Below are 25,843 nucleotides of genomic sequence, written 5' to 3'. Positions count from 1 at the left end.
ATACCCTTCCTTACGCTCCCCAAAATATTTTGTTCCCTATGTGTCAGTCTACCCCTCGGTAATGATCAGACAGCAGAACCGCCTTGCTCATCTTTGCATCTTCAGCGCCACCAGCACAGAGCCCTTGTATGTACCATGTTACATGAATGGGAATGATGCAAGAGAACAAGAGAGCCAGGCTCACCTTTTCTCTCCTAGAGTTTAGTTCGTGGTTACATAAGAGCTTCAGAGAAGGGGGTGATATAACAGGATTAAATGTGGCAAAGAACAGAATAGGCCATTGGATTTGGTCTAGTTACTGCTCTAGTTACTGAAAGTCTGAGCACAGATTTAAATATGATGGAAATCAGGTCTGGAAGGACTGAGAATGAGAAAAAAAATAGGAATAAGATACAAATCCCTTACCCAAGATACCTGATGGTATGAAGAATGAAAGAAAATGACAGCTTACTGAGTTCCTACTGTCCCATTTCAATTGTTTTGCAATCATTTAAGACATTTATATGGTTCCAAACAAAACCACATTAACACAGTACACTCAGAGAAATCCAGTTTCCTCCATAACCCTTCCCTTCCCCCAGTGGTAACAACTTCCAATAGTTTTTGGTTTATCCTTCCATTTTTAAAATATAGACAAATGTATATATTACGTGTCACCCCTTAGATAAGGAAACACACTATACATTCTGTTCTGCATGTTAGTTTCTTCACTTAACATATCCTGGAGCTCTCTCCAAACAGTATGTAGTCTCCCTCATTCCTATTCTACTGCTGCTCAGTACTCTACTGTATAGATTTACCAGTTTATTCCACCATTCCCTTACTGATGGATACGTGAGTTGTTTCCAATCTACTGTTATTACAAATAGTGCTGCAATGAATAGCTTTGTGCATGTTACTTTATATTTTTGCCATCATATCTCCAGGAACTTTACTTCTGTTCTCACTTAATACTCACAATAACCGATGCCATGGATACTGGGTCTCCATCTTATGTATAAGCTTGATGTAAGGAAACAACTGCTGTAGTACACAGCAGTCCAGCAACTGCAACAGCACATTACAGAATAAGCCCTTAAAACATGGAATAAACACCCTCACTCCTACCTTACCGTCTTCTCCCAATATACATCTCTTCTTAGAGAAAAAGAAGTTATTTTGCCAAGTTAAACACCACAAAGAATAAACAAGGAGTTTAGTTTTATTTTCTCTGTGCATTTGCAAAACACTCAGGACCAACACAGAAAAAAATAAAACCTCCTGTGAAAAAAATTACACTTACAAAAGGAGGCCTGAGAGGGATTAGCGCCTTAGCCCCTGGGAGCTACAGCAACTCTGATTGGTCCAAGGAAGTGAACAGATATTGGGAGGCTATAACAGGAGGAAAGGCAATGAGAAATCACTGAGGGAGAGGACCTCGAAGTGGGCCTCGAGGGGGAACTGGAGGCCGGGGAGTGGGTCTGGGTGGAGGGAGGGGCCCCCGCTGGTAGCCGTAGGGTGGAGGTCGTGGAGGGCCAGTGTATCCATGAGGGGGCATCAGTGGAGGAGGTCCACGCATACCATGAGGAGGCATAGGCCCTGGGTGACCTGTAGGAAGAAAAGAAAAATTTAGTAAAAACAGGAAACAGGAGACAGTTCACATTGGGACAATGCAGAGAGAGGACAGACAGGGAGACAGTGAAAAGAAATCTAAGAAAGAAAAGTAAGGAAGTGGAGGGGATAAGAGGTGTGACAAAAGAAGCTGCAAGAATGCCACGTGAGGATGAGGGAGGTGGCTAGAGCCTACTCACCCATGGGAGAGCCGAACGGAGGCCCTCGGGGGGGCATGCCCATTGGAGGAGGTCCAGGATGAGGCATTCCAGGTGGTGGTCGGGGGGGTGGCTGCCCCCCAGAGCCAGGGGGCCCAGCATGGGGGTGTCCTAAGCCATGAGGGCCATGGTGGGCCAGCTGCATCTGAGACATCCCTATGAGAACAAAACAGACACAAAGAGAAAGGAGACAAAAGGAAGTTAGACAAGAGGGCAAAGAAAACGAGACAGGAAGAGAAGTAAATGGAGAAGCAAGTGACATCAGGGAGAAGAGCATGGAAAATAAGGCTGGTAAAAAGTGCCCTTATCCTTGACTCCATTCCAAGAGAACAAACCAACTAACTACCCAACCAACTCCCTGCCCCCTGCAGCTCACTTGCTCCTTCCATGATTTAGGCACTGTAATAGTGCTGCAAGAGTACATGACAAATGGCGTGATTATTCTACTGAGTAGGATTTGGGAAGGTAATAGAGATGCTGTCTGAGCGAAGATCTAATTCTAAAGGATGAATAGGAATTTTTCAGGTGGACAGCAGAACGGGAACAGAACATTCCAGGCAGAAAAGATTAGCATGTGCAAAGCACGTGCATGATCAACAGCATAGTATGTGAAAGGAAAACCAGTAACTCAGTAATCAGGAGCAGCATGCAGTCATAGGAGTAAGGGGCAGGAGCCAGATGCTCAAAAGCCTAGAATGCTATGGTAGTTGAGTTTGGGTTTCACTCTGTAGATAAAAGGGAGCAACAGAAGAATTTTGAGCAAGGGTGTGTGAACATCTGTATTTTAGAAAAATTACTCTGTGGAAGTCGATGAAAGGTAGAGATAATTAGAGTCAAAGTGTCAGGATATTACTACAATAAATTAGGTGTGAAATAATGAGGATATGAGAACCTGAACTAGGGCACTGGCAGTGGAGGTCGATGCCAGATATAAATAAGACTTGGTATTAAGAGTGGGGTGACAGGGAATAGTCAAACATAGCTCCTAGATTTCTGAATCAAGCACCTGAAAACAAAGAAAACTAAAGAAAGAATACGTTTGAAGGGGAAGGGCAGAAGAATGGAGCTGTCCATTAAACAGCAAGATTAAGGGTATGGAATGTTAATAACCATGGAACAGAGATACAGATCTAGGAGGCATCAGTGTACAAATAATGGAACTATGCAGAAAAGAGAGCCAAACACAAAAACCTAGGTACAAGCAGAGAAAAAGGAGCCTATTAAGGTGGATGAGATTGAGGATTCAGAGAGATAGATGGAGAATCCAGAAAAATCAAAAGAGACAAGATTTTCAAACAGGAGGACATGGCCAGTTTCAAGTATAGCAAAGGTCAAACCAGATAAGGAGCAGAAGTGTCCCCTAGACCTGGCAATTAGGTCACTGCTTTTGGGTGGAATTCAGAGGAGAAAATGGAAGTAAAAGTTAAAGAAACAAAAAATAGCAAGTATAGTTATACTCTTTGGTAAAACTGAAATACGAAATGAAGACAGGATGGTAGTTGTTAAAGTAAATAAAGTATCTTGTATTTACTTTTACAAAAGAATGTCTGAAAGGAAGGAGAACTCTGGGACTATTTATTCTTGCTGAAGGACAAGCAGCAGCAGCGTAAGTGCTGACAGAGCTCCTCTACCAAGCTCACCCCGCTCCTTCCCAGCAAACAACACCCACCTGGATGGGGCATTCCACCCGGTGGGAATGGGTGAGGATGTGAGTGTCCATGTCCAGGATGTCCAGCCCCTGGGGTTCCTGCTGATGGGGGGCCATGTCCTCCAGCTCCAGGAGGCATAGGTGGTGGGGGCATGGCTGGGGGTATCCCAGGTGGAAGGGCTCCAGGAGGCGGTACTGGGGGTGGGAAGGAGCCAGGAGGAGGCATGCCTATAGAGAAAATATAAAAAGAGTTAACGACAATGAGAAGCGAGTGCCTTTAGAGAGCCTGTTCCAATCTGGCCTCTCCAGGAAGGATGAGCTCTTTCTCCCTCCTCCCATCTCTCTAAAGTCAGAAGCGATGCTAGATGACTCAAACAACACCTTCTGGAGAAACTCAACAACTTGCTTCCCTCCACAATCATCACCCCTCAGTCCTTTTCTTATCACTTACTGACTCAATGTCCTTCCCTTTCCAGGTTCTGTTTCCTTCTCCCTATCTGCCAGCCCCCCAACCCAAGACAAACATATTTTTTATCAAAAGCTTTACCTGGTGGAGGAAGCCCAGACCCCAGTGATGATACCACAGGATTCGGAGCAGAGGGTGGAGGGGGTGCATCTGCAAACAGCTGATGAGGGCGGTCAGCCTGGGAGAGTGGGTTCTGTGCTGCCAGAAGTCGTTCAGCGGCTGAGCCATGACGCTCGCCCTTGGAGTCCTTCTTGAAAGCATAGGACACGGTGATTGGGCGGTTACAGAGGTACTGCCCATTCATGGCCTCAATTGCTGCATCCGAAGCATCAAATGAAGCAAAATTAATAAAGGCATAACCTTTGGAGTTGCCTGTGTCAGGGTCCCGCATAATCTTGGGGGTTTGTAAGATGACCCCAAAGGCGCTAAAAGTATCATAAAGCAACTTCTCATCGATCTCTGGGTCCAGGTTCCCAATGAAAATGTTGGCCCCCACATCCAGGTTTTTGTTGTGAGCTGATGCCTTGTTCACCCGTATTGGTTTCCCATAGAGTTTGATCATGTTCATGATCTTAATGGCATAGTCAGCATCTTCCTCACTCAAGAATTCCACAAAGCCATAGCCTGGGGAAGCGGAAAAGAAGAGATTAACAAGTGATTCAAAATGAGGTATAACTCATTTGCCTTCTGAAGCACAAAGAACGAGAAATAATAATCTCACTTCAGCTGAGAATGGTTCCAGAAACAAACTGTGAGTTAGGCTTAAGAGAAAAAAATCTTTAGTTTGCTCATTCCAAAACAGTTATGAATACTGCTGGGGGCCTCCTGGAGCAGCCTGTCCCCTCAAAACATAATTGCAATTCTTGCCATGTACTCACCTTGGTGCTGACCAGTGACTCTATCCTTTGGCATGTGGGTGTTGACTACTGGCCCTGCCTGGAGAAATAGCTCCCACAGCAGTGGTTCGCTAACCTTCTCATCGAGGCCCCCCACATAAACAGTGGCATCTGGAGGACAGGATTAGGAGGTTAGGGCAGATAGAAGAGGAAATAGGGAGGTGACGGGAACATGAAGATGGAACCCAGGCGGGGGATTTGGGGGTGGAGACAGGGTATAGGAGCAAAGAGGGAAAGAGAGAGAGAAAAAAAAAGACGTTAGCTTAAGCCCTTACACCTCCTCCTTTCCAGAAAATAGATAACCTTCTTAAGTCTAACTTAGAGTTCTAGTGAAAATTCACTTCGTAATTTTTCTTTTTCTTTTTTTTTTTTTTTGAGTGGGAAGGCAGCAGGGGATTGGACATAGCATCACACCTACAGGCCTCAGCCTGCACCCGTCCATCCCGTCCCCAGCAAGCATCGGGGCAGGTCCGGCACCCTTCGGAACGGCCCAATCTCCCGCCCCGGAGGAAACACTGCTGGCCCTAATCGGAGCCCCCCAAACTCCCTGAGTTCATTCCGGGCGTGTCCCCTCCAGTCACCCTGGTTCCGCTCGGAGATCGGCCCTGCCGCCATGGCGAAAGAGCTCCCGCCGTCTCCAGACAACGATCCCGCCCCCTGACCTCAGTCACAACTTCCACTTCCGGGGCGAAGGCGAACGTAGAGGCGGTGGGCGGGGCCTAGGCAGGGGAGGAGCCGGAAGCGGCCGCGGCCATCTTAGGAGCCGCTGATATTTGAAGCGGCAGAGGCGACGGTGTTTGAAGTTTGTCTGGGAGTTGTTAGGGCGGGGCAGGCGAGCGGAAACGCTCAGACCCTCCTAAGGCAGTGCTGGACGTTAAAGGGTCACACTGCTCCCGAAAATGTCAATTCAAAACCTGAGAGAACAAAACTTCACTTTTCATGTATTTTGTAGCCTTCTTTCGTTTCCCAGAGAAGGGTGTGCTGAGGAACCCCCCAACGCAAGGCGTGGAGGCAGCTGTCCACCCCGACCCGCAGCCTTTGGACAGATACGGCCTCACAGCCCCGGCCTGGGCTTGAGGTATTTCGTTTTTCTTCAGCGAGGGGATTGCGGAAGGTCTGAGCTCGCCTAGGCGTTATTGCATAGAGAGTGAGGGGAACCTGAGGCTCAGAGGTGGAGTGATAGCAAAGCTGAAGGGTCGTTGACACTGAAGCCCAGAGTCCTCCGTCTCAACGTCCAGAGCGCACCCTGACGCCCAGCAACGTCTGGGTGTGTTTTGCCCCATCTGCACGGAAGAGAGAACCCAAATTGCCTGTGAATTCTGCAGAGCCTCCCCTGACCCATCCCCTTATTTCCTTAGTAATAATATGGTCGGTACCTTCCTCTCTTGGGTCACACCCCCTTCGCCCACCCCCACCACCACTCTCTTACCTAGGTTCCTTTATTCAGACACAAGAAACAGTGCCAGCAGCGTGTATAAATATTGTGCTTTAATGAACTCCTTAAATAGAAATGTCACGACAAAAATATACAATTGGAAGAGACAGGGTGTCTCCCATACCCATAGAAAACTGTAAAGGAAGAAGTAGAAATTGTAATTAAAGGAGCAGCAAGAGGAGGTGAGTAGGAGGTCTGTAGGCCATCTTGTTGACACTGATATATGGTATCTCTGATCTCACAATTTACCAGCTCAGTATCCAAAATTTCCATCCAAAAGGGATGGCATTGCCCTGAAAAAAAGATGCGATCTTATTCTGGATTGTTTTTGTTTGTTTTTGTTTCTTAATTCTTCAAATCACAGGAAACTATTTAAACCAAGCAGGGCAGGGTAAGAGTTGGATAAGGTTAGCACCACCCATCTGCAATGGAAACTAAAGTCAGTGAGCTTGTTTAAGGGCTGGTGTATGAAAGCTGAGGCAGCAAGACCAGGTAAGAAAAATTGAAGGATTAGACAAAACTCTCCCTCACCCCAGACCACCCTCTGCCCTGCCCATGAGAAAGCCAGCAATTTCAATGGGACTGGGAGAGAACGGTATTTGGATTTCTTTTCTTGGAGTGATCCGCAGGAGATATTCTTGGTGTCCATTTCCTTAATAACTCCTGAAGATGGGCTAGCTCAGCCTGAAGGCCAGAGATCGTGGGAGCTGAGAGTCCCATCTGGGGAGGGGGTGAAGAGAGGCAGAGAGGAATATTATTTTAGCTGGAGCTCTCTGGTCCTGGCATCCTTAATTCTCTTTCCCCCTCCCTAGTTTCCACTTGATATTAGTCGCAAGCAGTTTCCCCACACTCCCAGACCTATCCACTTTGATACCAACAAGAATGGTACCTCACTTCCCAGACCCCCAGCCCTTTCCCCTTCCAGCTCCTGGAAACATCTGGTTTCTCCTAGAACTTCTGGTTCAGCAGTCAGGCCCCTTCTCCCACTCCCAATCCCTGTTTTTCCTTCTCACCTGGACCTCAGGCCTTCCCCTCAGGTAGCAGCGTCTCCAGAGCCTGATTTGGGGTCCCAGATATCCAGGCAGCAGCAGCCCCGGGGGTAAAGGGCAAGCTCCCCAATGTGAGGGGAGCCCCCACTCCTGATCAGCCAGGCTTTCAGAGGAGATAGCAGGTCGAGGGAGCCAACGAGAAGAGACTGCCAGCAGGGAGGGACTGTCCCGCCAAGGACAGAGCTGATTCAGGGGGGTCAGGGCCCCTCTAGAGAAGAGCCACAGAGAACTGGGGGGCCCAGGAACCATGAAGCTTGGCTAAGGAGGAAAGGGAAATCAACTGGCAACCTAGAAAACTGATGACCCCAGTTTCCCCAAACTGGCTCAGGAAGGAATGTCCAGCTGCCACCCACTCAACACTGCACGTGTGATCAAACTACAAGCCTCCCCCCGAGAACTCTTTATCTGCTCTCCTTATTAGCCTTCAGACTAGGCCTCAGGACTGATTAAAGTTGATTTTAGGGAAACAAAAATGTTTGCGTGAGACAGGAAGACTAATAAGGATGGGGAGGACAAAAAAGATGCCTTATGTTAACTTTAGGATTTCTGTCTTCCTGGGGACAGTCAGGGACTATAAATGACAGCTAACAGAAGAGGAGTGAGGAACTCAGACACTGTGTCTTTTCACTTCTCATCTAGTAGGATGAACCTGTGAGAGAGTCAGAAGAATTTAGGAACTTTAGACACCTCACCTGCTGTCTAGGGAGCCAGGAATCTGGGCAGTGTTCTGGGTCATAGCCAGGATTATGGAATTGTAGTATCTGTTCCTTGCTATAGCGTAAGTCCCAGTCCCAGACAGATAGCTGTGGGTTAACAGAGTTCCCAGCTGGGGGCTGGGAGTACCCCGCAGTATAGACTTGTGTATAGGTGTTGAACTGGATAGAGGAAACAAGAAACGGATGGTTAAACAAACAAAAATATATAATCCTTCTCCCAAGTCTAGAGAGAAATCATGAAATTCTCATCTCTTAAGAATCAGATACAGGGTGAAAGTCCAGTCCTGAAAGTGAGCACCAACCTCCCCCTTTCCCATCCACAGACCTCACTTTTCATAATCAAGACTAAACTTCAGAGAGTAGTGGGTTTTTTTGGGGGGGCCGCACTGCACAGCTTGCGGGATCTCAGTTCCCCAGCCAGGGATTGAACCTGGGCCACGGGAGTGAAAGCCCAAAATCCTAACCAGTAGCCCACCAGGGAACTCCCAGAGAGTTCTTCTTAATGGGGGGAAAAAAAGACAAGTCAAAAATGGAAGTCACTGACCTGTCTATTCTGCTTTCCACGCTCCCAGGGAGTGTCTCTCAAGAATGTAAGGGTGTCGGGTACCCTGACGCTGTCATGAAGAGCAAGAAGGAAGAACTCAGAGAATTCAAACTCAGCTGGAGACTGCTGGAGGAGCTGCCAGACGCAATCAAGGAAGAGGAGAAACACTGGGGCCTGAGAAGAGGGAAATTAAAAGAGGTTGGAAGGGGTTATGGGGACCTAAATGGGGAGGATGACAAAATAACAGGGGATGAGGGGCACAGGAACAGAGGACACTAAGGAGGTCAGGGAGTGGAAATCTCAGTTGAGGTAGGGGGTTGTGGTCCCTTACTCACCTGGGTCTCCCTTCAAGCTTAGCCCAACCTCAGAACCCTTTGGACCTAATTCACCTCCGATGGATTTTACTATTTACTTTTCTCATCCCCGTACTTCTTAATAATACTCTCCCAGTACCCTCCCCAAACATTCTCACCTCTTCACTGGCCCCAGTTCCCCCAAGTCGGGTCAGGAAAGGATGTCCAGCTGCCACCCACTCTCGCTGCACTAGTGATTGGAAGCCAAGCAGTGTTCGGGCTTCAGGGGCTGAAAGCAGCTGGACGAGTGAAGAGAGGAGGCCATTGAAATCACGGTCACCGCGCTCTGGGTGATAAAGAGGGATAAGGGACAAAGAAGGAAGGGCAAGAAACTAGGGCAAAAGAGAGTGAGAAAAAGAAACATGGCAAGAGGAAGTGAGCAGCACAGAGGAGGAAAGTTTGGGGTAGGTAGGATTGAGAGGGCACATAAAAGTGAAGAGAAAACAAAGACCTTGAGTGATTCACTTCATACACTCCACTGAGTTAGAAATACCCAGCTTCACATGTAGGAAGCAGAATCATAAATGTCCAACCAGCTTCCACATTTTCCTTCCCACCCCAGCCCCAATCCCCATCCACTGATGGAAGGACAGGAAAAGAGGGCTGAGAACCCCTCTGTTAGGGACCACAAGCTTAGTGGGGAGGCAGAGGTAGCACTGAAGGATGAGTTAGAGCTGATGGGTAGTTCCTAGCAAAACGAGAGGATGCTAGCACTGGGAGGGGACAAGGAAGCTTTATAGGTCTCCCTCCCTGAGCAGAATCCAGTCAGGTGAGTAAAGAAAAAAGGCGAGGAATGGAGTGGGTTGGCCCAAGAAACTCACCTTGAAGTACTACAGAGCGAACCCTGGATGTCACTAAGACTGAGATGTCACTGGCCTTTCGAAGACAAGACCTGGAGGGGTGGGTGAGGAAGAGAAGGGGAGAACAACAAGCCTGGAGGAAGGGAATGATGGGTCACGGGATACAATAGAGACAGACTCCCAATTCCTGCCCCCTCTCCTTCTAAGGAGCAACAAATAACAGTCTTCTTGGGCAACCAAGGAGAAGAGTTAATGGAAGACCATTTAGGAGTCAGAGGGAGTACCTGACGTAGTCCAACCATCGTGTTCCATCCAGAGCTGAGAGCCATTTATCCTCAGCCACAGATGAATCTGAGAGAGAGTAGAGGAGTCAGAAGGGCAAAGAGATCAGGAGAACTGGGGGTTCAGGATCCAGAATTAAGAAGGGTTAATAATAAGTTGGGTAGTGGTTGCTTAGGTCTGGGGATAGGAATGAGAAGTAACTATAAATGGCTATGAGGTTTCTACAATTAAGTTGTGGCGATGGTTGTACAACATTGTAAATACAATGAAATGCATTGAATTGTACACTTAAGATGGGTGAAGGGTGAATTTTATGGTACATAAATTATATCTCAATAAAGCTGTTTAAAAAAAAGAATATCTTGGGGTCAAGAAGACAGGAAATCAGTGAGTCTGTGGGAGATGGGAGTTGAGTAGAAAACTAAGAATCATTGGGTTGAAGGGGTACTCATCCATAGCAGGCAAAAGGGTAAACCAGGTTAGGGTCAGCAGACCTAGAGATGGGGTAAGGGGTCAAAGTTTATCTCACCAGGCAGGCAGAGGGCCCTCAGCCTCAGGTGGGCAAGTTGGACATCTGCAAGACTGGGGAGCTCATCCATAGTGTCTACCAGGACAACGTCTGAATGCCCAGCCTGGAGCATCGACTCCACTACTCTGGAGGGGAGAGAGTCAGAAAGTAAGGGAAGGTGTCTGCCCTGAATATCTAACGCTTGATTCTTCTCATCAAACCTCCCCTCACCTGATATCCTCCTTGTTGGGGTCACTGGCTGTATAGAAGCCGCCACAGCGGAGAAGATCACTACCCCCAGGGTGATGCCAGGACAGGCGCTTCACGTGGATGAGAGAAGGATCACTGAGGGAGAAACTCCTAGCCCCACCCTACCCTTGCCCCAACACTGACCTCACAGGGATCCCCTCCCTCCACAATGACCCGTAACCTCCCACGACCCTCTAATTCCCAACCGTTACCCTCACCCTCACACTGACCGGTCCACGGCCCTGATGGAAGTGGCCAAATGCTCTCCTGACCTCACTGTCCAGAGTTCGATTAGGGACCCAGAAGTAACGGGGGAGGCTGTGAAATTGAGAGTTATGTCACAGCTTGGCTCAGTGACCTCATTATAATGCAAACCTGTTATTACAAGGAAGCTGCTTAGGAGGGGATCATTCCAAGGGATCTCAAGTTTAGAGATCTGGGAGTTAAAGGGGATAGCTTTGCGGATGTCCTAGGAGGCTGGAGTTTGTGGGAAGTCCTAGTTTTAGAGGATCGGAGAAGTGTGGGAAGATTGAGGGGGCAGCAGGGGTTGGGTGGACTGGGGGATCACCTGGTGGCTACGTCGAACCTCTCGTTGACAGTGCTGAGCCTCCAGCCCCTGGCCCCCTGCTTTTTCCGCTCAATCTCCCAGTCTTCTGATGTCTCCAAGAGGGGAATAGGTGGTTTTCTGGAAACAGAACTCTGGCCTAGGGCAGGAGGGAGGCACAGAGGAGGAGGAAGAGGAACCAGAGCCAGCTCAGCTCTTTTGTCTTCAGCCAGCTTCTGCTTTTTCAGACTCTTTACCCTTTCCTTATCCTAAAGCCCCCACACTCACCAGCCTTGCTCAGGGTTATCCCTGCATACTGTTGGGCTTGACGGTTCTGAGCTCTGGCTTGGACAATGGCCATGGTCACCTGTAGAAGAAAGGACATCCCATCCTTTGTCTCAGACTGAAGTGAAAAGAAGGAAATAGGGCTCATGTGTTGCTCCACTGTCTCTGCCGCCAATAGAGAAGAAAAGTGAAGGCAATCCCCAACGAAGGGAGCTTCCACAGGTCATGGGGACTGGAGTCAGGGGACACATTTAGGACCACAGAATGACAGAATGGTAATTCTGGGAGGAATCTTGGGGATAATCTTATGCAACCCTCCCTGTTTTTCAAAGGCAGAAACTTGTCCGCAGTTACACTCCTGATAATTGGCAGAGCTGGGCTAGAATTCAGGCCTTTTACTCTCACTATACTATCATTTTAGTCACTACTTGAGGAGAGAAGCAGAGAGAATGATGAGAGGGATCTTGGGAGACAGGGGACTATTGGGAATTTCCAGGGAAAGGATGCCAATGTTCTAAGGGGAAGAGGGGTCCTTGGGCTGGAGGCCTCTTACCTGAAAGGCCTGCGGCTCTAGTCCTCCAGCCTCGAAACCAACTCTGAGTAGCCGGAAGTCTTGGCCATGAATCAGAATCTCCTCAGGGATAAATTTAAGCAGGGACCCGGGACGGAGGAGCTGGACTCGGGACAGGCCATTCACTGAAGTCAAGAGGTAGAGAGCGGTATAGCCATGGATCAGGGTCCCTCTAGGAGGAACTCTTCCAGCCCATCCCACTCCATCCACTCAGGCTGTCGTCTGAAAATAAAGGAAGGATGAGGAGGGGTTCCGACACCGCCAGTGAGCCCCTTCACCAAACTCCCACACTTACCAGCCTCTAATCGCCCAATGTTGGCCAGGGAAAAATCATACTCACTGCTCAGGGGAGTCTCCTAGAGGAAGCACATGAACTGATGCTAAAGACATCTGAAGTCTCATTCTTTGTCCTACCTTGGCAGCCCTAACCTCCCTAGAGATGGTCCCCATGGACAATCCCTGATACTCTCAGAAGACAGCCCTTAAGCATAACTCTGACTTTCTCACTTCCTGTAATGTTTATCTCCATCTTCTAGACTCCCCTACCCACTTCCCACTAGTTGTCCTTTGCACTGCCCTAACCTTCTCACCTCACTCCGCTGCCATCCACAGGGCTGGAAGGTGACTCTCAGGTTGCTGCAGATCAGGGTTCCAGGCAGTTCAGGTTCCAGCCCTTTCCTCACCCCTGGGGCCCATGCTAGGATCTGCTCCCCTGCAGGGCACGAAGGGAAGCCAGGTTATGACTGTTCCCAGTGTTGCACACACTCGTATACACCCACTCCTCTCAGACAGGAGAATCTGAAGAGGGAAGATTAAGATCCTCCCCTAGCCCCACTAGAATGAAAGCTTAGGAGGAGAGAATTTATATTCTTTTACTCTAGAGCCTAGAAAGTGCCTGGGACATAGTAGGCACTCAAATATTTATTGAATAAGTAAATGAGAAGAGGAGTAACAGGGTCAAGAAAACAGAGGGACCATCAAGGTCTAAGCTCCCAGCCAGCCCTGGACAGAGAAGAGAGCAAACCTCAGGCAGAAGCACTTTGAGCCAGGAGAGGAGTACAGAGGTACCTTTGGTGAGGTTTGAAACAAGGTCTGAGGAGCATGAAATTTGGGGGAGTCTTTGGAGATCAGAAGTATTGGAAGGGCATTATTACCTGGGAGGCATCCAGAGGCCAGGCAGCTGCCAAGCTGATGACTCCTGGGCTCTGGCATCCCACTCCCCTGGACAGACTTTGGTCCAGAGAGCTGCGAAGGGTGTAGGGTTAATCCCTAGGCCTCTCCAATCCTGGGGTCTGGGGTTACTTCAGCAACCACTCCTGGAGGCCTACACTCACTCAGGAGAAACTGAGATCAGTGGCTGTGGGGAGCTCAGCACGGGGGGGTTGGCAGGTAGTTAAGGGAGGGGCTGGTTAATGGATAATGAGACAATGAACTTGAGACTGCAAAAAAGACCAAGCTCCATCAACTGAGGTTGATATGAGACACACCCTCCTCCTCCTCTAGATCCTTTTCTTCCCTCTTTCTCCACACCATTCCCATTCACACCCTCTTGCCAACGCCCCCCCTCGCGCGCAAGCCCGTTTCCTCTCCTTACCCCCATCTCTGGCTCCTCCTTCTGGGGGGCGATGTTGAAACTCTGGCCCCGGCCCCCCCACCACATTTCTCTGGCTCCATCCGGGGATGGAGCCGTCAAGGGTGGGAAACCTCGAGGATGCTCAAGCCCCTTGGGGAGAGGCTGAATCTTGTATATGGGAGGAGGGAAGTCAGGGAGAGGGGCAGGAGGGAGATTCAAGGGAAAGGAGCATTTGAGGTGCAAGGAGCACGCTTTGGGGTCTTTTGAAAGGTGTGTCCAGCCCAGCTAGAGAAGGCTCCTCGGAAACTTCAGTCGACTCTGGAGAGGGCGGGAGAGATGCCCAGCCCCTTAAAGGAGAATACACACACAATTTTGGAAAAGTGGAGAGGAAGTGGAGGAGCCTAAGAAAGGTGAGGAAAAAATGGGGAAGTGAGAAAATACCCAGACTCCCTGCTTTACCCCAAACCCAGATCCTATTGTCTTCCTGTTCATGAGCATTGGAGACTGTTTGAGGGGAGCAGTAATGCCAAGTATTAAACTGGAATCATTGGGCCACTTCCCTGGACTCTCACTGATGGCTTCCCTGGGAAGCTGTTTTTGTTTTTTTGTCTTCTTAAAGGGGGTGGGGGTGGGGGGAATGTTAAAGTAGTGCAGACTTCCTTGCTGCCTCCCGTTACAGACCTAACAGAAGTAGTTGAGAAGAAATTTATTAATGGAAATTGGCCCTCAGGGGATTTTTGCCTGGTGAGGGAATTAGGGAGGGGGGTGAGTTAAAGTGTTTTTGTGTATCCTTCTCCAGAGAGCATGAAACATATCTCATGTGAAGGGTCCAGTGGAAAAGTAGGGAGAGAAATTGAAACATCTGCAGGATACAGACACAGGTACAGGTATGTTTACATGCAAGTTCTGGTGGTGGTGGGGGGAGGCCCAAGGAAAAGATCTTACCACTTAATCCAACACACACACACACAACCAACCATCTGGAAACTAGAGCCCATTCCAGGTAGAGGAGCCCTCCCTCCAGCCCAGACATCAGATCTCCAAGTTAATGATTCATGTTAAGGACTTTGAAGGCTGAGGGTTGGAAACCTCTGTTAAGTGCAACAGTCCCATCCCCCCACCCTCCCCCTTGCAACCCAAGAAGCAAAGATGGGTGGGGAGGGCACTAGGAGGGAAGTAAAGGAAACTGTAGGCGATGGTGACTGGGGGTAGGAATGCAAAACTCTACCTTTAGGTATGAAAAAGACAGAAAATGAAATACAAAGTAATGAATTCATGAGCTGCTGTTTTATTGATTTTGAGTTTGTACAGAGGCAGCAATTCTTAGGTGGGGGCCCCAGTTTTCCAGTGACAACTCTCTCTTTCCCCCCCAGCACACACACCCTTCCGGCCTCAGCTTTAAAAGTTCCCTGTCTTGGCTGCAACTGTGGAAATAGTGAAGATATTCCGAGGCAGGGAGTCAGTCTGGAACAGAGAGGCATACACCTGCTAGGAAGGTAGCCCAGAAGCCTGATTCTAGAAGTCTTAAAAGCTACCAAGCCCCGCCACCCCCACCTGCATTCTATCAGCCTCAATCTCTTGGGGGGAAGAAAATATTTCCCAAGGTCTGTGGCAATAGGAAGAGCTGTGTACCACAGTTTCAAAATCCATTAACCACTTTCCTTCTCCCCACCACCCTTCATTCAAGAGCCTCATTCTATTCTTTAATACTTGAGGTGTAGGAGCAGCAGAGGAATACAGAGAAAAAACAGGGGAATGGTGGAAGGTCAGAGGCAGAAAAAAGATGGGTGACTTGGATCAGCACCTAACCAGGAATGCAAAGGGGGCAGCAGCTGAGGGTTAAGTAACAGGAGGACCCCCTCTGTCCATTCTACACACACCCAGTAGAGGTTTAGCGGATGAAAGGAAGGGTGAAGAGGCAAGGGGCTGTATCAGATTTTTCCATTTTCAGAATCCTGGTCTGGTTGCAGGTTTGTGCCAGGAGTGAAGGCTGCTGGGAGGGGCAGCTAGAGGAAGGAGGTGGAGCTGAGTGACTCACAAGATGAGTCACAGATCCAGTTATAAGCACAGAAAAGAGGCCAAGGTCCTCCCCACCCCCGCTCCTCTCTGCGCCACTGTCAGCCAGCTTCCCTTTCTCTTTTCTACTGCCCCTTACCCAAGTGGCCAGTGAAGGGAGGTGGCATGGAGAAAGTCTCCATGGGGGATGTCATGATATTTTGCTAGTCAACTTAAGTTCAGGGGGCAAAACAGCCTGTAATTTGCAGACCAGGTATCTACAAAGTGAAAGAGACAGACTGCCTACATGAGTCACTGAATCTGTTGTTGAAGGGCCTGGAGGGAAAAGGAAATTAGAAAAATCTGGGGTGCAGGTGATTCCAGGCCGAGAAGGGGCTTCTGATTCTGCCTTCTCACCTGTGGTTGTGTGTCTGGGGCACTGACTCCTTAGAGAAAGAAGAGGACACAGAGTCCAGAGGTGTCTGAGTAACTGGGGACAATTATCTTTGAACCTTCTTTATTGGGAAAGATAAAATGTGACTGGAACCTTGGACATGTGGCTGTTTAGAAAGTAGTAAGAATAGCAAAAGCTAGGTTCTCAGAAGTCATTCAGAACCAGCTCCATTCTTTTCAGCTCAGTATCATTCCCAAATATGCAATAAAAAGTCATTGCTAATTTCTGTTGTGTTGGTCTGTGAGCTTTAGTTTCACTTGAGAAGAAACAGCCAACAGGAGAGGGAAGGAACTTCCCTCCGGGCCCTGTACAGCACTGAGTTAAACACCATCCGCACTCCATAAAGAGACTGAATCTTTAAAAAAAAAAAACAACAAACTTTTAATATAATCTTTTACTTTTGTGGTAGAATCCAGTGTGAAGGAAAAACGTTTGGTTAAATCTTGTAACTCTCAATAAAACCAGCATAGATTAAGGGAGGAATTTGGAGGCTTCTCCTATAGTATACTTGCTCCATCAGGGCTGAGATGGAGAACGTAGGGTGGAGGGGTAGCACTGTCTTAAATCAAAAGGGGAAAAATAAGAGCCCTGAAAAATCTTCCCTCTCCAATAAAAACCTCAGTAGGTTCCCCAGTGCCTGGATTAAAGGAACTAGGTGCACTTATTTAAGCCTGAGAGATGATATCATCCCTCAACTAGGGTTGAGGGGTCTGCCTCCCCCCTTCACCCACACCCTCCTTAACTAAGGAATTTGGCTCATTTTGAGTGCACATCATGTACCCTTCTCCTCCCTTTTCCCCAACACAGTAATTGCATGAGCTTGCCTCTTCCACCCCCTCATCCTCCCCAAATACCATAAACCAACCAGAGTCTGTCTTCATTTTGCAGGCATTATTTTTTCACCACCCTCCCATTCCACAGCCCTCTCAAAGGATGAAGCAAAACAAACTTTACTCATCCCTATGGAAAAACATCCATTGACTCAGGGTCCCTCATCTTTAGAATAGAGAGGGTGTTGTTTTTTTTTTTAATGTGTCAATAAATAGTTACCTTCCCAAATTAAAAAAAAGAAATTTATTTCTTAATGAAAAAGCTAGAGGGCCTAAATAAAGCCCTATTTTACCATATTCACTCCTAGGCCACCCACCAGAATTTCCACCTTTTTTATTTGAAAAGAAGTCAAAAGCAATTGGGATTGGTTCACTTATAAATCAGAACAAAAGCAAACATGACACAAGGTTTCCGTTTTTGTTCATTTGTCCTCAGTTTTTAAAAACAAAAGTATTAACTAGAATCTAGTAACAGATCAAATCCAAACACAGCAGTCCAGTGGAGAATCAACTTTCCTGGTTTTATTCTCTGGGAAAGTCCCTGGTCTGTTTCCATTTCTATTGGTCCAGGCCAAAATCCTATGATATAGATGGATGCCTATGGGAAAGCTAGGTGAGCTATGCAAATTCTCGGTGTGAGTTTGAGCCACCTGTTGTTTGGGTGCATGTTAGGGGACGAAGTTCATAAGGTGGTGGTCTCACCAGTGTTGTTCTAACCCCAGAAACAGGGTAAGGTGAGCAAGGCACTCACTTTGGGCACAAAATTTAAGGGGTGCCCCAAAACCCAGTAACCAAGATACTATTTTAACACAGTATATTTTGAAAATCAAAACTAATGTAAAAAAATCCACAATGAATAAAGTATCAAAATTTTAAATAAAGACAGGATTCAACCCGTACTTGCTCAATTCAGCGTTCCTTCCCTCACTCTAACCCCAGTCCTGTTGGATTCTGTCTTTTTTAAGATTCTGATATTTTGCTCATCATGGATTTTTTGCATTAATTTTTTAAAATACTGCATTAAAACAGTATTTATCTTGATTACTAAGTTTCTGGTATCTCCTTAAGTTTTGAACCTGAGGGGCGTGCTTGTCTCACACTAGTCCCAGTCCTGCCCAGAAATATATACATACCCTCCTTTGGAACCTATCTCCTTCGACCTCATTGCTTCCTTAACACCAGGTTTGTTTTCAAATAAAAGCCTAAGAATTAACAGCCATGGAAATTATTAAATCAACAATCAGATTTAGAAAATAAGTGACTTTTCAAGTTTGTTGAGGAGAAAGGAAACTTTCTAAATTGTGAGCAGTTCCAATGAATAGGACAGTCTTGGCTGGCTTTGTTACCAAGGGGGAGATGGGATGACAACTTTCCTGATTGGGCAGAAGCAACACAGGGCAAACACGAGTTCCCCTAACACGCACACCCAGCCCATGTCTGCCTTGGATCAAATGTGGGGATTACATTCCACAGGATGGTTTATGAGTACATACCTCAAAAGAGAAATCCAAATACAGAAAAACAGCCCCAATTAACACTCTGGACACTTAAGTACACTTATTCCCCTTCCTCATATGCACCCAGGAGTGTATACAATTGCATAGTTGAGTTTTTTTCTTCCCCCAGAAAAAAAAAATTTAAAGAAAAGGGAAAATTGGCCCAGGATAGGTCCTCCAGTTTAAAGCTCTTAGAAATGGTGCTGGCCAGAGCATAGGCTGTCCAGACTTGTGCTTTGTGCAAAATGCAAAGGAGCTCCCCCCTACTGTGTCCACAGACCCACTCCCCCCCTCCGGGGAAAAGGATGGGTTGGGGGGCGGGGGAAGGGGGAAATCCAAAGACAGATCAGCTCATTGGGAGTAATCTGTGATCTGTGGTTATAGTTCACTAAAATATATTTCTCTACCTTTTTATAAATTGCCCCTAACCCCTACCCCAAGTTTCAACATCAGTCCTATTATCAAAAATATCTCTTCTTACAAAGTATTTTTATTATTTTAATAAACTAACCACAGATTAAGGTCAGCTATGGCTTAACAAAAGAAGCCAGGATGTTAAGTTCATTCTCCAAAAGTAGAGAGGAAGGAGAAAGAATCACTTAAATAGGAGGAAAAAAAAAATTTTTTTTTAATGTTTTTGCTTGCTGGGGTCGTTTTGTTTCTTTTCTTTAAAAAAAAAAAAAAAATTCCAAAAAATAAGTTGCTTTCTACAGAAACACAGCAGCAGAGGATGGTAGTGCTCTATTTAGGTTTTTGGTTTTGTTTGAAACAGTCCGGCCAAAAGTCTGTCCTCCTCCCACCCCCCTCCCAAGGCGCACTCAAACCCCAACATGTGGTTATTGCTAGTAGTTAAAAAAAGATCACCTCTGCACCAATTCACCTGGAGAAAATTCAACACACACAGCTGCTCTTCGCATCATTCTCTTGCCTTCCCCAGAGGGAACTTCTTTTGTTGTTGTTGTTTTTTAATAAAATTAAAGTCTTAAAAAAAAATCACAACCTTCTTAGCTCAGCCCTCAAAAAGGATGAGAAAAAGATAGGGGGCAATTGGCAATCTCCTCTCGAACTAGAAGGGATGACAGATGGCTGTTTAGAAGGAAATCAAACTCAAGAGGAAGAAGATTCCCCTTTTAAGTTCCTCTCTTTCCCATCTCACTAAACTGATTTAAGCCAGCCCCCTCCTAATAAGCATCCATAAGCACACATTACTGCCTTGTCTTTCCAGATCTTTCAGGAGGAAAAATTTATCCAACACTAAATTTCTACCTTAATTCAACTCAATAGCAAATTTGACTAATTTCCCAGTTTCCCTCCACACTCGCAACTCCACCACCATGTGCTTTTTTCCAACCTAAAAGAACTTTGGTCTGTTTTCTCTTTTATTGACTGAGAACCTCCTTTGCCAGTTCCTCCCCCAGACTTCTGCCCACCTCCCCACCCCCTCACATCAAATCTTCCCTTACACTTTCCCTTAGGTCCTGGGATGGACCCAAGGGGTTATGACACAGAATTACCATCTTTCCCCCCTTGTACCTCCTCAGTACCATTAAGTCAAGATGGGCAAAGGACCAGTACAGCCCTTGAGGCACCATCCAGCCCTGACCTGCTCTTGCCAGCCTGGCAGCTCTCCAGAGCATACACACTTGAAAGTTTCTGGCCAGGCTCACACAAACATTACTGCATTTGCCCCATCAACATGGGGGCTGGGTCTTATGAGCCAATTAATTAAGCTTAACTTTCTTTGTTTAGCCCCCTTGCCCTCCAAGGTTTCCCCATTCAGAACCTGTGCACCAGCAGCTCCCCACCCAGTTCACGTTCCCTTCTCCTCAGTTCTTCCCTGTAACAGCAGGAGCAGAAGTTGTTTGTCTCAGGGTGTCCATAGAAGCTGCAGTTCGGTTGTTTGCATTTGGTCTGGGTTGGGGGAAGCCCCCGGGGACCTCCAGCCCATCCATCTGGCTCAGGGGGCTCTCTGTAGCCGTTGCTATAGGAATCAGCCACGCGGAAGTGGGGTGGTAACAATGCACCCCTGTGAACTCCATCCTTGGAGTGACTGCCTGGCTCCAGAGAAGGGATGCTGTCCTGATGGGGGTAGGGTCGCCCAGGAGGGCACTGTCTGGGGAAGGTGGCATATGGTGGCAGGCCCCCCCCACATGGCCCCCCTGCCATCTGCCTCCGGGGCTCCTGGCAGTGGACTCCACCCCCAGAAGGCCGAGGGATAGTAAAGCCACCAGGGTAGCCAGTAGACAATGCCACCGCCTTGGACTCTGCTGGAGGAGCAGTCAGCAGCTCCTCCCCGCCATCTGGCTCTGGCTTTTTGGCTGGAGGAGGCCCACTCCCTACCCCTCCATTCATGATCTTCCTCTCTGCCTCCTTCTGCTTCTGCTCTGCCAGGAATCTCTCCTCAGCATCAGAAAGGTAGCGTTGGATCATCTCCTCCTGATATTGGTGACGGTGACCCATCTTCAGGGTTCCAACAAAAATAAACTTCCCCTCCCCTTGCATTGCAATCCTCAAAATGCTCAGGCTTTGCATCACCTCCTGGCTATACTTGCTCCCTCCATTACCAACAGACTCAGATGTGGGCTTCTCAGTTACAGGCCCATCCCCAGCTGCCTCCTCCTTGCCACCCTTCCAACTCTTCAGTGAGTTTTTCTTCTTCTTCTCCAGTGTCTCAGTGCCACTGCTTACCCCCGACCCTGTTCCCATCCCTCCAGGCTTAGAACCCTTGCTGTGCATCAGGCCTCCCATGTTCTTCTTGAGCTTGCTGCCCAAGGTTTTGCCAAAGCTGCCCAGTTTGTTAGCCACAGAATCTGCTCTTTTCTTGTCCTTTTCCCGATCTCGTTTTGACTTCTCTTTCCGCTTGCTGCCCTCATTGCTGGCAGAACTGCTGCCAACTGACTCCTTGTCTGATTCCCCAGACTCAGGAGTGGACCGGGGCTCATCTCCAGCTGAGGCTGTCGGGGACTCAGGCTGGGCCAGGGGAGCCTGGAAGAGACAAGAACGTGGCTGACAGATATAGCATGGATAAACAACAAGGTCCTACTGTATAGCACAGGGAAGTATATTCAATATCCCGTGATAAACCATAATGGAAAAGAATATTAAAAAAGAATGTCTATATGTGGATAACTGAGTCACTCTGCTGTAGAGCAGAGATTGGCACCACATTGTAAATCAACTATACTTCAATTAAAAAGAATTTTTTTTAATTAAAAAAAAACGAAGAACGTGACTGACAGTTATCCCATTGGTCTGGGTTGAGGGAAGCCCCCAGGAACCTCCAGCCCATCCATCTGGCTCACGGGGCTCCCTGCAGCTGTTGCTATAGGAATTAGCCATGTGGAAGAGGGGTGGTAACACCCCTATGAACTCCTTCCTTGGAGTGACTGCCTAGTTCCAGAGAAGGGCTGCTGTCATGACAGGGGAAGGGTCACCCAGGAAGGCACTATCCTTCCCCAGCTCATCAGCTCTCCCATGAACCAGGGAAAGAGGTATCTAATATCTAACTTTTATCTCACCCCCTGCAATTTGATGCCCTTCTGTAATAAGGAGATACCAAAATGAAGCCTGGATTTTGCTCTTCTAGAACAATGAACAACTATACAAATACATGGCCTCTGGGTGAGGAGGGAGAATATTCTATAGACACTAGAATGGCCTTTATTATAAATTTCTCTATGCCAAGTTCTGCTCAAAATTAATCTCAAGGAAGTCTTGAATAACCACCCCAAGTCTTAACCATTCTGCATCCCCTCAAGTTCTAGACATTCAGCACTGGAGTCCATCAGTTGGCCCTTGCTCCTGTGTTCCTGTTCTATGGATAATAATGACATCCTCAGAACCTACTGTATCAGGAGCTCTTTAAGCTATTCTATCTCCTCTGGTGCCCAACACAGAGGTCTATGTACAGAGGGCTTGGAACAAAGTAATAACAATCTCAAGTTCACCAAAAAGTTCAGAAAACTTTTCTTGAAGAATGTGTTTTAGTATCAGAAAGAAGAGCCTGGCTGGTGAGAAGATATAGAAAACAAAGGGCACTAACAGGTAGAAAGGCAGGAAAAAGTGTCGTTTGGAATTTATCTGATATTTTCTAGTTATTCCTAACCTTGAATCATAAGCCACTACTCAGAAGAGACTCAGAAGGAACCACCACCAGATTTCCTTGTTCTCCCTGACACGAAAATGAGGACATGCAAGGGTGGGGTGGGAGGAGTCCGCACCTGTGCATCCGAGGACACTGGGATCCACTTCACATTCATGTAGCCATGCAGCAGATGCAATTTGACCTCTAGGGACAGGATTACACTGTGAAAAGGAGAAAAAAAGAATTTCAAAATACTGTGACCTTTAAAAAGCAGAGCAGTGTAATCCATTTGGGAGGTAGGGTGGGAGAGGGCTACATGGCTGGGAACTCAGGGTTGAGTTTGAATTAGGGCTCCACCAATTACTAAGCTTTATGACCTTGAGCAAGTCACTTCAACCTCCCTGAAACCCAGGGAGGGGTTGATAATGGGTATAGATAATAATATCTATCCTGCAAGGTTGCTGTGAAGATTAAAATAGTATTTGAAAAGGGCCCAGCACAGTGTCTGGAAACTAGGAAATACTTCCTAAACAGCAGCCACTATTATTGTTGTTGCTGTAAGTATTACTCATAAGGAGCTTTTCATAATTAGGTGAGAACTTATTTAAAAAGCCATAAACGCTGGGTTTTTAAATCAAACCGTCTCAGTTGGGTTCAGTTTTAGGAGCCCGAAGAAGGCGGCACTGGCTAAGAGGTAAGGGAGGAGCTTTTACATTCGTAAGCTCTTAGGGGAAGTTTGGAGGCAAGAGGAAGCCAACTTCTGGGAGGTGGCAGGGGGGCGGAGAACATATTTTTCTTGCTGTTTAAGTTCCAGAAAGGCAAAAGCCCAGAGCAAACTGTTTTGGTCAGCTATTTAAAACCCTTCTCATTTGGGCTGGGAGAAGTGTGATTTGATCATCTTGATTTTCTGATCACTGTTTTGGGGATTCTGCATGAACACTCCTCATACTGTAAGGAGATCCCAGGATTCCCTTGTCTTTCACAGGGAGAAAAGGCAGCTGCAAGAGTCCTGGTGCCCAATCTGTCTCCCTCCTCACCATCTTCCCAAAGACACTGGAACTAGGATGCGACTGTCTTTGCCTCTGAGCTGAGGAAAAGTCCCCGGGAGACGGACATCGTATGTGGAAGAGATCGCAGCTACAAAGCAGATATAAAGGCTAGGCTTGCCTCACCTGGCCAATCGGACATTGTCATTGTCATCTTTGCCCCACTCCCAGCCCTTTCCAGGGTCCACAGCAAAGTGCAAGGGCAGCAGCTTATGCTCTGAATCTGTAAGTGGGATCACAGCTGGGAAGGAAAGAAACATGATCAAGGAGTCTCTTTGAGAAGAGAGGAAGGCAACTGAACACAGACTGACTTCAGTGAAAAGGAGGCTGAACCATACCAAAGGTCTCTAACTGCAGTCACTTCTCAGTTCGTAACACGTGAATTACCTTAGCATTTAAAAACTTAACAGGCAGGTTTTCCCTTGTAACCCAGCACACAATTTAGGCCACTAATCTCCATGACTTCCCACCAGTCAGCTAGCACCCATGATGTTCTTGCCAGTTAACGGAGATTCAGAGAATTCAAAGTCATTATCAAGACAAATATAGCAAAGCATCATTTGGAAGGTACTATGAGCTTACTGTATAAGCTCTTTACTCCAGAGCAGGGAATACAGGCTGTGTTTTTCTCCAAACCTTTTTTTTTTTTTTATTTTAAAACCTCTGTATATCTTATAGCTTAGTAAAACCGTATCAACATGCACTGTCTGAGCTTGCATGTCACTTAATTCTTTCCTCCTACATTCTCTCTCATTTCAGTTTTTCGAAGTGAAAATAAAGCAGACCAAAAGACACCAGAGACACAGACACTGCATTCCGCACCTTGTTCCTTGGCATTCTCCTTCTGTTCCATGGACACAAGTGCAGAAAAGTGGGCCTGATCGTAGGCGAGCACCAGAGGGGAGCGGTGACACTGGCTGGCTGGAACCTCCAAGGGCAGATAGATTCCCCCAAAGGGAATAGGGGCGAATGCTGCAGGAAACCACGGAGGTTATTATTAAGGCTATATTCTTGCCTAGTGGGAAATCCCTCCACCCCACTCTGCCAATTGAGCCCCCCTCTCATTCCAACCCATGTTTAATAATTCTTTCCTAAGAAGCCACATCAATTAACCTCAGCTGCTTTACGCTGAATCTCATGAGAATTTTGCCTTGCTCTAATTTATACCTTGTTTTTCCCCAAGGGTCTATATAACCCCTTTCCTGCCCTCCTTCCAGTGCTTAGCCCAAGGCTCTGCAGATAGGGCTGCTCAGGGTACAGTGAGGACTGACTGACTCACCTTCCCCGCCAGAGTCCCTCAGCATGGTGTCTGCCACAACGACTATGGGCCTCCTAAGCACATGGGCAAGGACGAAAACATGGAATTCTTCTAGGCTCTCATACACAGGCTCTTCTGAACTCTCCACCCTAGAGTTGCAGGAGGCGAGAGAGAGGAAGGAGTGCAGTGGAAGGGAGAGGGAAGAAAACAAAACAAGAGACCCATGAAGACCAGCTCTGCAAAGAGGAAAAAACAATGTCCCTTCCTTGTTTTCCAGTCTTAAGGCTGCCACACACACAGCTGATTATTTTATGCTACCATGGCTGTTTCTACTTTCGTTTCACAGATGGGGAAATACAAGAAAAGAAATATGAAGGTTCAAGTAGTTTAGGAATCGGCACGTAATCCCTCTCTTAATACCCATCTTGTTCAACAACCTTCCCCAATTCTTTGTCCAGTAGCTCAGTGTACAGCTGTGTAGCTTCACCCTGCTTATCACTTCATGCACCACAACCACCCAAACATCACACTCACCATGTCCTATCAAAAAAGGACAAAACAAAACACAACAGGAAAGAAACAAAAATCCCTCCTTCTATGTTCACTTACTTGAAGAACAGCCTCACCCATCTGCTTAGTAGCCTAATCAGAAATCTGTGAAATATTTACTGTTCTTTATATTTCATCTTCAATTAATCACCTGGCTTGACCAATTCCATCTTTTAAGTGTCTCTTGTAACTGTCTCCTCTGGCCTATCTGCAACCCACCACTCTTGCTCACACCCATTACTACTACTCCCCTCCGCTTCATCATCCGCTCTGCTGTCAGTGTGTTCAAATACATGAATTTGCTCCCGTCACTCAAAAACTCACAATTTAGTGGCTTCCTGCCCCCTAAAGCAATGTTATTCAACATTGGGTGCTTGCTACAAATGCAGATTTCTGGGCCTCAC

General features: G+C 47.2%; 3 protein-coding genes and 1 long non-coding RNA gene across 6 annotated transcripts in view; 1 reads left to right on the top strand and 3 right to left on the bottom strand.

The window, feature by feature from the left end:
- Nucleotides 1-1,183: 1,183 nt before the first annotated feature.
- On the bottom strand, nt 1,184-5,511 carry SF3B4 (splicing factor 3b subunit 4). The gene is made up of 6 exons (XM_082475088.1): nt 5,400-5,511; nt 4,801-4,929; nt 4,004-4,546; nt 3,478-3,684; nt 1,791-1,964; nt 1,184-1,587 (listed from the first exon to the last, which is right to left on the bottom strand). Exons 1-6 carry the CDS (start codon nt 5,431-5,433, stop codon nt 1,400-1,402), a joined length of 1,275 nt encoding a protein of 424 aa, XP_082331214.1. The 5' UTR covers nt 5,434-5,511; the 3' UTR covers nt 1,184-1,399.
- Nucleotides 5,512-6,289: 778 nt separating this feature from the next.
- On the bottom strand, nt 6,290-14,047 carry MTMR11 (myotubularin related protein 11). The gene is given in 18 exon segments (XM_082474563.1): nt 6,290-6,840; nt 6,842-6,973; nt 7,267-7,560; nt 7,995-8,177; nt 8,563-8,736; nt 9,035-9,201; nt 9,737-9,807; nt 10,000-10,066; nt 10,527-10,651; nt 10,737-10,825; nt 10,985-11,072; nt 11,323-11,458; nt 11,587-11,665; nt 12,137-12,279; nt 12,450-12,510; nt 12,745-12,866; nt 13,309-13,399; nt 13,749-14,047. Coding segments are annotated over 18 exon segments (2,148 nt in total). The 5' UTR covers nt 13,815-14,047; the 3' UTR covers nt 6,290-6,780.
- On the top strand, nt 6,305-23,752 carry LOC309667547. Its single transcript, XR_014267814.1, has 5 exons — nt 6,305-6,435; nt 8,591-8,760; nt 13,998-14,137; nt 14,527-14,614; nt 23,572-23,752. It is a non-coding gene; the product is annotated as an uncharacterized lncRNA (long non-coding RNA).
- The window catches only part of OTUD7B (OTU deubiquitinase 7B), a 52,763-nt gene continuing 46,096 nt past the window's right edge, over nt 19,177-25,843 (bottom strand). For all 3 annotated transcript variants that reach the window (XM_082474311.1, XM_082474310.1, XM_082474309.1), the window contains 5 exons: nt 24,912-25,039; nt 24,455-24,604; nt 23,759-23,873; nt 22,723-22,807; nt 19,177-21,487 (listed from right to left, as the gene is read on the bottom strand). In XM_082474311.1, the coding sequence (XP_082330437.1) occupies nt 20,279-21,487; nt 22,723-22,807; nt 23,759-23,873; nt 24,455-24,604; nt 24,912-25,039 (1,687 nt within the window). In that variant the 3' untranslated portion in view covers nt 19,177-20,278. The remainder of the gene's footprint in view (nt 21,488-22,722; nt 22,808-23,758; nt 23,874-24,454; nt 24,605-24,911; nt 25,040-25,843) is intronic.

The sequence above is a fragment of the Balaenoptera physalus genome (genome assembly GCF_965194825.1).
Source record: "Balaenoptera physalus genome assembly, chromosome: 1".
Lineage (NCBI taxonomy): Eukaryota > Metazoa > Chordata > Mammalia > Artiodactyla > Balaenopteridae > Balaenoptera > Balaenoptera physalus.
Note: the sequence above shows the minus strand (reverse complement) of the source record. Positions and strands in the feature narration are given on the sequence as shown.